General features: G+C 37.4%; 1 protein-coding gene across 1 annotated transcript in view; it reads left to right on the top strand.

Annotated features, from left to right (window-relative positions):
• Positions 1-13,914, top strand: part of EXOC4 (exocyst complex component 4) — an 810,848-nt gene that overhangs the window by 225,078 nt on the left and 571,856 nt on the right. Inside the window, exon 8 of the mRNA XM_082661558.1 lies at positions 13,618-13,763. Within this exon, the coding sequence (XP_082517684.1) occupies positions 13,618-13,763 (146 nt within the window). The remainder of the gene's footprint in view (positions 1-13,617; positions 13,764-13,914) is intronic.

The following is a 13,914-nucleotide window of genomic DNA, read 5'->3' as shown; positions in this document are numbered from 1 at the left end:
TCTAGGTAGGTATAACAGGCATGTATGCCAACAGTGAGTACCTTACTGAATTAACCATATACACAATTTGTACAGAGGGGTGTAAAATGGGATCAGATAGACAGAAGCCAGATTCTGAAGAGCCTTAGATGAATTCAGTTGAAATCTTCTTTGTGGACTCCTTAAAGAAAGGAACTGCTTTGTCCTTGTGCTTTGTATTCTCAGTGCCTCTAAATCTCATTATCTCCCAGTCTTAACAATATTCCCCGCAAATCCTAAGGGAAATGTACTTAACATAGTTCCTGGCACTCAGTAGGTACAAAATAAATGTTAATCAAGTCTGAATCTGCACTTGTTATTCCTAAATAATCCATTTTGAATGATCTATAAGCAAACATTGTTTTTTTGTAGGTGTGTCATTGTTCACAGATAAGAGATAACCAGTATGAAGGAGTCTCTAGTAACTGAACTGCTAATTGAAAATTCTGGGTTGTAGCCACTTAATTGAATAAACTGTCTCCAGAGAGCAATTTGGGTCTTTTCCAAGATGCATTAACTCTTTCAGGTCATTAGGGTAGCACTTATCTCATTGGAGCAGAAATTTAATAAATGGTATTCCTGTGATGTGAGTAAATTAATGTACCTCAAAAAGCCTGAAGTTTCACCATGGGTGTTATAGTTCTACTCCAAGGAGCTTGTCTGTGAATGTAAAACATCAATAAGTAGCTGCCCTTTCAAACATCTTACTTTCAATTTAGGTAACCTACTAGGGAGCATCGACTTTGTTCAAGGCACTGTGCTAGATGTTAACAGAGATACAAAGAAAAGGCATGGCTTGCACTGAGAGGCAGGAGAGAAGGCAAATAACCACAAGATAAAATCCTTGAGAGATACAGACTACAGTGTGGGTTTTAATGAGAGAGAGAGTTACCATAGCTAACAGTTAAGATAGATGGTAACCTCCCAGAAGGTAGGGACCGTGGCTTGTTCACACAATGTGCTTATTCATATTTATTCTCTCTGTTGGGAGTGTAGGGGATAAACAGAGGAAAAGTTAAATATATATACATACACACATATAATGGTAATGAGCTGGATCAATCAGAAGCTTTTTTTTGTTTTTCCCCCACAATTTTCACACATGTGCCTTTTTTCCCCCCTGTGAGATACGAATTATTAATGTCTGGTGTTAATCTAAAATGAGTATGGTAAAGATGTGAAAACCAGAAAAAAAAACAGCATCTTTTGGAGATATGCTCCCTGATTGTCTGATAGTCTCAATTTGTCTGTCAGCCTACTGATGGAATATTGACCTTCAGGTAGTAAAGAGGTTAAGAAAAGTCTGTTCTACCTGCCAGCACATGTTACACATTTATATCTGTTGTGAAAGTAGAGGCAGCTAGTTGTTATCATAAGACTAAGGGTAAGTAGCATAAAAGACCACTGTGGGAGAAAAGAAGGTAGAGGCAACACCATAAGAAGATAAAACTTCCAAGGGTAACACCACTGCTTCCTCGTGCATGGGGTTGGCATCTCCACTGGGGATGTGGGTTGTGATTAGTAACATCTGGATGGTGAATGTGTAATTTGTTAAAAATCAATCAAGTTAATACTTAAATGCACTTTTTTGAACTCATTCTCCCATGCTTGATTAATGATAGAGGTAGTTACAAGCAGGGGGAAAAAAGGATAAACTCAGACATGACAAAAACCCTTGGGACTTATTTATGGAACAGGAAATTATCTAGGTTAACTAAATGGTAATTATGTAAAAACAACTAAGAGGAAATAAGGCTGCAGAAGTCAGTTGGGTTGTGGAAGGTGCTGAATGACAGGAGGATATACAGGTTTATTTTGCTTGCAAGGACACCACTGAAGGATTTGGGCAGAATGATGACATTGAGCTGTGTGTTAGTGAGCGTAGTGGGTTGTGGGATAGTCATGAGAGGTGTAAGGCGGGCTGAGCAGTTGGGAGACTGTTGTACTAAGCTGTGTGAAGGATGAGGATCAGATTTAAAGACATGAGGGTAGGAATCAAAACATTTAAAAGAGGAAACGGACACAAGATGTGTGGTATAATATAGGACTTGGCAGTTGATTTGGAGAACAAGCCTGAGAAGAGTCAGCTAACTACAGATTGTGATCCTGGGAGGTCAGAGAAATGACAGTGGTGTTAACAAAGAGGGGAACTAAGAGGACCTTTCCTTCTTCCTTCTTTCCCCCTCTTCCTCCTTTTGAAGAGAGGTGATAATAAAGAGTTTGCTTGGTCAGGATGTTTGTTGACCCCATGCCCCAATACTCTCAATATCTGTTTTGCTGTTTTCACTTTCTTACTGTGATAAGACACTCTTGCAGGCAATGACAGTGCATCTCTGGCGCTTGGGAGAAAGTATGATGGTAGAGGGAGATTTGGGAATCATCTGAAATGAAGATATAACTAAAATGGAAGAGAACAAGAGTAAAGAGTAAGAATATCGAACTTCAGATAGTTGAGAAGAAAAATGTGGTAGTCAATCTCAGGGAAGTGAAAGAAAATATTTCAAAAGTTTAGAGATGAATATTAACAGGAGCCTGAATTTGGTGATTGAGATCTTTACTGTAGAGAGAAGGGGAGGAGGAAAGAAGAATGAAAAGAATGTCAGTGAGTAGATGATGAGGATATAGAGATAATTTTATTTATTTATTTAATAACATTTATAAAGTGTTTGCTATGCCCCAGGTTATGTTCAAAGTGATTTACAGCATTAACTCATTTAATCCTGATGATAGTTCTGTGGGAGTAGGTAATATTATTCCTGTTTTAAAGATGAGGAACTAAGGTTCTCAGGCACAGAGAGGTAATATCTTAGTTACCTGGTTCCTGGGATGCATTTTAAAAAAACAACAAATTTCTGAGCCTTATCCTCAGAGATAATAATAGCCTGTTACGAGCCAAGCATTTTATGTATGTTGTTTATTTTAGTTTTCATATTAATTCTGTGAAGTAGATTCTATTACCCATATTTCACAGTTGAGGGAGATACAGTTTAGCAAGATTAAGTAACTTGCCAAGGTCACATTGCTAGTAAGTAGTAGAACTGGTTTTAAGCACAGACTTTTTGCGTCTGAATTGTCCTCTCAATTTGAAGTTCTAAGGTGGGGTGCATGAGTCTTTATTTTAAAATAGTTCTCCAAGTGATTCCTATGTATAGACCGGTCTTTCTAGAATTTTAGCACAAACTAAGAAGGAAGAGGTGTATGTATTTTGGGGAGGAGAAAAAACACTGTGGTCAGAGAGGAGAATTCAGAATTAGAGACGTTGGAGATGGAGTATTTCCAACGGAGAAAGAATGTCAAAGAGTAATAGAGGTCATTGGGATTGAGGAGACTGAGAAAGACTGTAATGGTAAAAAGGAGTCATTAATATATTCTGATGAAACCTGTGAGTCGTAGTACAGAGTAAAACTAACAGCAGCTAACATTTTTGTAATGGTGTAAGAAAACCATGGAGGTTGTGTCAACTTTAATGAGAAAAGGGGAGAAAGAGGCGTAAATATGTAGAATGAACTTTAAAATACGTTTTAGTGAAATGGGCAGAGAATGAAGCTGCAGTTAGGAAGGTGCCTTTGGGCTTTGAGACCACTTCTGTGTCTTCCCTTGGCGTGGTCTTGTTGTCTTCTATTTTCTATGGGTAAGCTATAAATAAAAAATCATGAAAGTACTGTGGGGTCCAAAATGCATGGAGGGAACACAGAGAATTGAAATAAGTGGGAAATTCAACACTTATAGTTGGAGATTTCAATACTCCTTTAAAATAATTAATGAAACAGCTGGACAGAAAACATACAAAACATGAGCTACACTATCAAGCACCATGACTTAAAGTGACATAGATGGTACACCCTACTTAACACCATCAGAATACAGATTCTTTCATGTCTGTCAAACATACTCCATGATAGATCATACACTAGACTATGAAGTTAAGTCTCAGTACATTTAAAAGGATTGAAATCACACAAAGTATGTTCTCCATACATAACAGAATTAAATAAACAACAGGAAGAAATGTTGGCACTTCTCAAATATTTAGAAGTAGAGCAACAAACTTCTGAATACACCATGGGTGTAAGAAGTAAGACCTAAGATCAACAATCAAAGTTTCCACCCTAAGAGCTAGAAAAAGGAGGGGAAAAAAAAATCAAACCCAAAGCAAGCAGAAGGAAAAAATGATAACGATTAGAGTGAAACATCAAATATAAATCAGAGGAACAATACAAAAAAGTAATGAAACTAAAAGTTGGTTCTTTGAAAAGATCAAAAATTGATAAATCTTTAGCTAAACTTATAAATTAAAAAGGAGAGAAATCTCAAAAAATGCCGAAATCAGGATTGAAAGAGGAGACATCACTGTAGACCATATAGATGTTAAAAAGATTATAATGACTAACTTTATGCCAATGAGAGCACAGTTATGCCAGTTAGACCACTTAGATGAAGCGGACAAATTCCTAGAAAGAAACAAAATACCAAAACTGGTTCAGGAAGAAATAGAAAATCTAAATTGTCCTGTAACAAATACAGGCATACCTCATTTTATTGCAGTTTGCTTGGTTGAGCTTTGCAGATACTGCATTTTTTAAAAATTGGAGGTTTGTGACAACCCTGTGTTGAGTTAAGTCTATCAGTGCTGTATGTTCAACAGCATTATTTTTAAATTAGGGTATGTACCTTTTCCCAGACATAATGCTCTTGCACATGTCTAGTGTAAACATAGATTTTACATCCACTGTGAAACCAAAAAAATTCATGTGACTCGCCTTATTACGATACTCACTTTATTAGAATGGTCTGGAACCGAACCCACAATATTTTCAAATTATGCCTATAAATTAAATAATTTAAAAATTTCCTACACATACATAAGTACACAAATGTTTTATCAAACATTTGAAGAAGTAATAATATCAATCCTTTGCAAACTCTTTCAGAAAACAGAGATGAGAAACACTTTTCAACACATCTGTGAGTCCATTATTACCCTGATAAAAATTCGAGATAACAGAGGAAACTATAGAGCAATGTCCTTCGTGAACATAGATGCAAAAATCTCAAACGAAATACTAGTAAATTGAATCCATCAACATGTGGATTCATATCACACGTATGAATGTATGTGGTATGTGTTACATACCACAATTAAGTGGGATTTATTAAAAAAAATCAATGAATGTAATATACCACATTCATAGAATAAAGGAAAAACCTTCATAATTATCTCAATAGACACAGGAAAGCACTTGACCCCACTGATGACTAAAAAAACAAAACAAAAGCAAAAACCTTCAGCAAACTAGAACTAGAAAGGAACTTTCTCCGTCTGATAAAAGTCTCTGTGAAAAACCTGCAGGTAACATCATAAGGGAACTTTCTGAAGTGTTAGAGGTGTTTTATAATGATTGTAGTGATGGTTGCACCGCTGTATACATTTACTTAAAAGCTGTTCATCGGTACACGACATTAGGTGAATTTTATGGTATATAAATTGTACCTCAACAAAGCTGTTTTAAAAATATTATGGGATAAAATCAGATTACAAATATTCGAAGATATATGTCCTTCACAGTATCCTTCAGAGAACTTGTAGAAAAACAGTTAACAGTCCTAATGGAAGTTAATTAGTGTATAAAATCATGGAAATCTCATCAACATTATTTCCCCTTTCACAATTATGTATTTGAGGGTATACATGAATATTCATATGCTTCACAAGGGATTATATTCCAAACTAAATTTATTGTCCCTATCAAACTCATTTTTCCTGCATTCCTGATCATTGTTCTTGAACCACAGTGTTTTAGTCCCTCACATGTGCAATCTTTTAGCATTTTAAAATTTCTCTTCTTTTCTTCGTAGAATACCTGCTTAAATTTTTTCATTTTTTTCCTCTGCGTCAACTCACAAATGTATCCCTAATTGTAAAATCTCATCACCACTACTTTAGTTTAAAATCCTTTTTTTTTAATTTCAATTATCATGGTAGTTTTTTTTCTTGTCCCCCTCCCTTTATCTTATTACCTTAATCATTCATTTTTCCCCAAATCCCATTGCCTTCTAATCTGTTATTGTGTATGCCAGCAGATTAATTTACTTAGAGTGTGTTTATCAACATTTTATTTACCTATTGAAAGCTTTTTACTGCCCTCCTCATTCTGTACTTGACTTCAGTACCTGAGCCTGGTGTTAGAGGCCCTGAGAAGTTGGTGCATTTACCACCTTTCCAGGCTTACCTCTCAGACTTCATTTTTATGTTACCTGAAGTATTTGCAGTTCACTGAAGACACCCGGAATTTCCCTAGCACTGTTTATTTATTCTGTTCTTTCTGCCATTTTTTGGCCTTTTACACATTATAAGATTTTATTTATGTCCTATGATCTTTTTTTTTTGTCTGTACGTGGGCCTCTCACTGCTGTGGCCTCTCCCGTTGCAGAGCACAGGCTCCAGACGCACAGGCTCAGCGGCCATGGCTCATGGGCCCAGCTGCTCCGCGGCATGTGGGATCTTCCTGGACCGGGGCACGAACCCGCGTGCCCTGCATCGGCAGGCGGACTCTCAACCACTGCTCCACCAGGGAAGCCCTGTCCTATGATCTTGAAACTCTTTTTTATTGTCCTACTTGGGATCAATCTTGTCCTTCTATAAATGCTCACAACAGTATCTTTGACCTGATGCTTCCAACTTTCTCCCATGTATTGTAGTCATTCATGTTTGTCTCTATAAGCACATTGAGGGAAGGATTGATGGATTGATTGATTTGGCTTTTAATTCACTTAAAATTTTAATTTATATATAGTAAAATTCACTTGTTTTAATATTAGGGAAGGATTTTTTTTTTAAGTCTTGTTTTTATATCCAGGATAATACCTTGCATATTTTACGTATTAAGTAAACACGTTTAATTTAAAATAAATGAAAACTTTCTTTTGAAAGCTATCTAAAACTGGGATTTCTTTGTTAAAAGCTCTTCTGTTGGGGGGGTGGGGGGAGGTAAATGTGAGCTCTTTGAGACTCTGCTTGTCAGGGCTTTGACAGGGGACCAGGAATTACTTGTGTAGTCTTGAAATTTTTTCATCTGTTTTACTTTGAACACTAAGGAACTATTCACAAGACCAAACATAGTAGTTTTAATGATACAATTGCCATTGATAATGAGTGTAATGAAGCAGGCAGCCATTCCATTTGCAGAATGACTGTTTATTTTTCTTTTGTTTTTCTTACTGCAGAATACTTTAGTCTTTATACAATGGGGAAATGAGACTGCTATTTTCAAAAGATAACGTCTTTTGTTTTTTCTTTGTCACTAATATTTCATCCATTAGCAACCTTACGGGGGGCAGGGGGGGGAAGTCTGATAGTTTGTAGTAATTTTAAATGGTGGTCCTAGTTTTAGAAAATATTGTTGCTTTGTTTCAGTGTTCCTCTTTAATATTTTCTGGAATCAAGGTGATAGTTTGAGGGGTATATTACCCTGATTTTGCCCCTCGTCCACCTCTGGATTTCTCTTTTCAAATTCTAGGCCTCCTGGTCTCCCTTTGCTAGGCCTTGCCTCCTGCATCCCGTGAGACTAGATTCTGCTTGGTTCTACTCTTGCTCCACGGGTGCTGGGAGGGGTTCTCTGGGAAGAATCCAGAGGAACTGTGTGCTTCCTTTCTTCTCTCAGGGGTCATAGCCACCAGTTTCTGCCGAATTTGGCTCTTCTCCGGGGCCTTCAAATTTTTATTTTTTTAATATGTTTTTTCACCTGTTCTAATTATCATCAGAATGAGGGATAGTCCAAGGAAGCTACTTTGCTGTTCCTGGGAGAAAAACTCCTGGGCATCTGTATTTTAAAAGAGCAAATTATTAAAAATTACAATATTTATTGTAGGCACAGTCAAGATATTGCACAAGAAAGTTGAGCCTTACTTCATATTGGGAGCTCAAGGGTATTTTTTTTCACCTTAGAATTGCTCCCGTCATGAAGCAATCTAGTTCTCAGATTCACGGTGGGGGGTGGGTGCGGGTAGGGGGACACATACACAGTATGGCTTTGCTGTAAATCATCAAACATTTGAAGGTAATAGTCAGGAGAATTGGTTTCCTAGTTGCAGAGATTGAAATCTGTGCAAACCACTACTCCCGTTTTTATAAGATACCAGTGTTTTACAAAAATAGTATTTGTGATATAAATGTCACTGGATGCATATTAGTATATAATTGTTTATCCATAGATAGCTTAGTGAAGAAACAAAAACTCATGAAGTTATCATAAGGAAGAAATAAGGAAAACATACTAAAGGCTATAAGGATATATTGTAGAACCCAAGGGTAGAAAATCTAAGACCTTATCAGCGACTGGATTTGAGACCTTTGCACTATGGATAACTTAAGGTTGCAACCTTTGAATCGCTCTCCTGTGGGTCTCCTCTTTCTCTCTGATCATCTGGTTCATTCTTTATTCTCTCTCTGCAGATTGGCTGTCTTTGATTTTTCATCCACATAGTAAAATGTGGTTGCCCCAAAGTATTTACATCTCCTCACTTACATTGATGAGCACAGACCATATCCCACTAACACATTTCTGGGAAAGAGAATCTGATTGGCTAATTGAGGGTTGGCTGTTTCCCTGGTGAAGTAGGCTCTGACCTAGAGGGTGGGATCCCAGGCCTGGCTACCCAAGTCCATTGTGTGGTTGGGGAACCGCCCTTAGATGAGGCGAAGATTTTGTAAGCTGGGAAGATACTAAAAAGGATCTACCACATTAAGTATCTAGAAGGATCTGGGTGTTGCAGTGAGTAGCTACTTGGATAAATGCAGAGGCTGAAGACAGGAGATGTGTTAATTCTAAGTCTGTAAATCCCACATTTATTTTTAGAAAATTCTATGTGTATGACCACAAGCAGCCATAGGCAATATGTTAAATAAAGAGGATTAAATGGTAAATGAGGGGCCCATTCAGAATGATATTACCAATGTTAGAGCATGTTATAAATCTCAAAATCTTGGCCCTGCTTTATGTATCATGGGATTACTGACTAGCGTCTTAGCAACTGCTAATCAGTCTTCTAGCAGAAGAGATGCCCAACCACTCCAATTGTACGCTCTATTGAAGCATCATATTTCTTTGCTTCTACCACAGAACCGTCCAGCATACCAGATACCCAAAAAATACAGTGAATCATGATATCACTGGTGTATGTAGAGTTTTCAGGTGCTTTTCAACACAAACTATGACTTTTAATTTTTTGAACTCTTGATCAACAAGAAATAGCAATTCCTGGTACTTAAAAAGAGAAAGGAATGAATGAGATATGTAGGAATTTAGAGGCAGCAAGAACACACATGGGATTATCTTCTACAGATTTTCTGTGGGCAGAATGTATTTGGTATTATATGTAATGCCCTTTGCCCCAGAATTCCAATCTGGGGTGATTTCCCGCAGGCAAAAGACAAGCTGTATAGCTTATTTCTTTTCATAAAAATGGAAATTTGAACTCATCCGTGAGTGCTTAGGATATTTATGTACCATTTGGAAGATGCAGTACGTTATCCACAATGATGCAGAATCACCAAGAAATGATAATGGTTATATTTTAATACCAGGCATCTGGTGTTTGTGTCAAGACTTTGTAGTAGATTTAGCGTAATTCAAACACATTTCAGGCATCTTAGAAGTAGGGGCTTATTCTTTGAGACATTAAAAAATGCACTTTTACCAATTTGAGTGTCAACATAAAACTTTACCTGTCTTAAAGCAGTATTTTTCAACCGGTGGTGAATGTTATTAGCAAAAAGAGGCAAACACAATGAAGGAAACAAACGTCGCAAAGCCTGCGGTTAAAATTGCAGCTATCCCTTTTTTACTTAACTCACAGGGTAGATTTTTGTACTGTGGACTCTTTCTACTTTGGAGACTGTCTCTAACTTGCATATAATGATATATCCATCAAGGCTTCTTATCACGTGCTTTTTAAAATTCAGTGGTTCCCTATATTTTTTGATTCACTGATATGTTGCATGGCTCTGTGGTGGAAATGAAGAAATACAATGCTTTAAGGAATATAAAAAATCCTCATGTTTATCAATGGTGAGGTGGCTTTTCATTAAATAATAGCTAATAGTCTTAGGCAGTTTGGGATGAATAATTATTTTTAATGATGTGTAAAGTGGATACTTGAGCTCAGCTGACTTAGGGGACAGCTGACTTAGAGTGGCCTGGGAAAGGAGTGGTTGAAGAGGGAACACTGGAACTGTTTTTTGGAAGGGGCTGTTAGGAGTCAGGAGAGAGGGTAATCTAGGGTAGGCCTTCCAGCAATGAGGGGGCCCTGGCATATTCAGGGGAGAGTTAACTGGGTGATCTTGATTGGAGTGTTGGGTGCATGTTAGGGAGAATAAGATATGATTGGAGTATTGCGGTCAGATAGTTGTAGGTGATGAGGAGCCTTTTGATGGTAGCAGCAACTGTGTTTTTTATTTTGTTTGTTTCTTGTTTTTAATTTTTATTGGAGTGTAGTTGATTTACAATGTTGTGTTACTTTTAGGTGTACAGTGAAGTGAAGCTGTTATACATTTACATATCAAGATATCCACTGTTTTTTAGATTCTTTTCCCATATAGGCCATTACACAGTATAGAGTAGAGTTCCCTTATACAGTAGGTCCTTATTAGTTATCTATTATATCTATCCTTATTAGCTATCTATTTTATATATAGCAGTGTGTATATTGCCAATCCCAATCTCCCAATTTATCCTCCTCCGCTTACCCTCTAGTAACCATAAGTTTGTTTTCTACATCTGTAACTATTTTGTAGATAAATTCATTTGTACCCTTTATTTGGAGCAGCTTTGCTTTAGGAAGATCATTCTGTTGAGGATGTAGGAGGATCAGAAGAGTAAGAGATGGGAGGCAGAAAACTAAATGAGGAAAACTGCGTGAGGTGAACTAAGGTGGTGGCTGTCAGAGTGGACCAGAATGGGCAAACTCATAGAGTTGAGGTAGAGTGATTAATGAACTTGGACACTGACTCCTTTGTGGATACAAAGAATAAGGAAATGTATTAAAGACAGTTCTGAAGTTTTAAGCCTGGAGATCAGTGAGAATAAGAAAATACTAAAAAACAAAGTTGGCAGAAGAAATTACTGATTTTATGGGAAGATGATTTAGGTTTCAGAATTTAGGGTTGATTTTATCAGTGAAATAGGTGAATAGGTCAGGCATGCAGTCACAGACTGGAGCTTGGGAGAGAAATGAGGGATAAAAACCACATCATGGTAAGAGAAATAATATATGTGGAGGCTGCTTTTAAAAGTTTAGAACCTAAAGATAAAAAGGAAATAAGATTATAGATCGTGAGGACCAAAGCAAGATTTTTGTGGAGAGGGGAGAAATAGTACATTTGTGTAGATAGAAAGAGAGAAGCTGGTGAATAGAAGTAGACTAAGACTCCTGAGAGCTAATAATTAAGGGGACTTCATTGATGTGGAGAAAAAGGAACAGTGACCATAAAATACCTGGATTTAAGAATGCTACTTAGTTAGGTCCTGGTCAGTCAATATTTTATCGTAAAAGGACAGTCATTGAATTTTAGGACAATAATTACCTCGACAGAATTACTTGGTGTAGTGTGTCTTCAAGCTTTGGTAGAAACATAATTCTGTCATATTGGTGTAATAACCACCATCTGAGTGAAACCAGGGCATTTGTAGACATCTTTCTGTGTTGAAATTTGAAAGACATCAACAATTTGAAATTCTTTTCTGATGTACTGGCCTTCTTTTGATCACGGATTCCTGCAAACTTTATTAGCATCAGTGCCAAATCTACAAAATAATTGAGTCCATCACTGGAATTGTTACTAAAGTAGAGACCCAATTCAGTATTCTCCCTGACTGTTGTGCAGTTTCCGTGATATAGTAACAGAGGTAGTACTTGTCATTATATTACTTCATCAGCTTGCTGAGTAATACTCCCGTGGCCTTGTAAATAAATTAAAAAACATTGACCAATCTCTTAACATGTTTTATGCTTTCCCCGCGAACTCTTTATTGTACAGAAAATGAAATAAAGTCCATTTACTGCCACCCATAATCATTCTCATTGATAGTTTTTATGCTCTTAGTGAGAATGGAGTGTCATGGGGAAGAGACCAGACTGTGGAGTCAACTAAACCTGAGTTGAAATCCTGGCCTGTTATTGTGTAATTATAAGGCCTTAGGCTAGTCCCTCCCTCCACCCTCCCCTTCCCCCTCCCTCCCCCCCTCCCTTTGTCTTTGGAGTTTTTTCAAAGAGCATTTTAAGGTTCAAAGCAAAATTGAGGGGGAGAGTACAGGGATTTCCCATTAGCTCCTGCCTCCACACATGCATATAGGCTAGTTTCTTAATACCACTAATTCTCAGTTTCTTCATCTCTAACTTACAATTAGTAATACTTACTTCATAGGTTTGAGGATTGAGTAAGGTCATATTTTTAAAAAGTCTGATATTTGATAAGTACTCAGTAATGTGTATGTGCTTATAATATAGACATATTGGCTTTAAAACTTACTTGGAGCAATATATTCGCAGGTGTGCTTCATAAATGTTTTGATGATAACGCTTGATATGGCCCTCACGTCTCTATTGAATGAACGAATGATTATATACATATATGCAAGAATAATAGCTATATGGGACCCTGATTCTGAAAAGCTTTCACTTCAGTCATGGGTAGAATTGTTTGTCTACATGTACTGTATACCACTTGGTTATCTTAAAATTTTAAATGTGGCAAGTGATTATAGAAATGAGTTGAGTTGATACACTTTAGTCCCGGGTTAGATAATCTTAGGAACCATGGTGGTTTCTGTTCCAGATCTGCTATTTTCTTTCACAACAGTGGGAACTTTTTACACTTGTCTTAGAAATAGTACAACTGATTCTAGCCCAGGCCCCCAAACCGCTGAGGCTCTAAAGTGGATTGATTTTTATAAGCAGGACCTGCTGGCAGTAGTGATCAAAAAAGCTGTTGCTTTTGTTGCTTTGAAACTCTGAAGATGAGTAGTGGGCCCTAGAAATTCTTTGCAGGTCAGGACCACTTAGTCTGCTGTGGGCTACGCTAACCTGGCTGGCCGGTTTGTTAGTGTGCTGGTGCAGTTCCTTGTCTATAATCTGAGAACTGATTTTCCTGATAAAGTTTTGTGCTTTCAATGAGGTAGAATATCTAAATGGGTTAGCCCCTTGCCTGCAATATAGTAAGCCCTCAGTAAATGTTACGGCATCACTGCTGCTGCTGTCGCAATTTGGAATAATGAGGATTAAATTATGACTAAAGGAGTATATTGATTAAGTCACCCAGCCCAGTGCCTGACACATAGTAGACCCTGAATAAAAATGTTCCCTTTACCCCCATGTACAAATGCTTACTATACACCGTTCCCAGTTTTAGGAGTAGGTAGCAAATTGCTGACTTTCTGGCTATAATGAATCTTCCCTTAGGTCTACACCTAGGAATATGAATAGCTAGGTTAATATCCTGAATGTCAGGGAGGTTTTAGAATTAGGTCTTCATGGTTTTAAAATTGCTTTTTCTTAATAGCACATCATAAATGTGTGTGTTAAGCTGTTTGTCTGCTTGTACAGATGCTGTTGACTGAGTACTTGGATATGAAAAATACTCGTGCAGCCTCTGAACCCTCAGCTCAACTAAGTTATGCCAGCACTGGGCGCGAGTGTGCAGCCTTTTTTGCCAAGAAGAAACCTCAAAGGCCCAAAAATTCTCTTTTCAAGTAAGTATCTCCTTGCTGGTAAGGTAGGTGTCAAGATGTGTTAGATCCCAGAAGAACAGTTTTCTACTTTATTGACAGCCATTACTTCACCCATTTAGAGTTGATTTGAAATAATTGATAGGAAGTGACTACATATTCAACTTTGTGTACT

The sequence above is a fragment of the Grampus griseus genome (genome assembly GCF_964374135.1).
Source record: "Grampus griseus genome assembly, chromosome: 9".
Classification (NCBI taxonomy): domain Eukaryota; kingdom Metazoa; phylum Chordata; class Mammalia; order Artiodactyla; family Delphinidae; genus Grampus; species Grampus griseus.
Note: the sequence above shows the minus strand (reverse complement) of the source record. Positions and strands in the feature narration are given on the sequence as shown.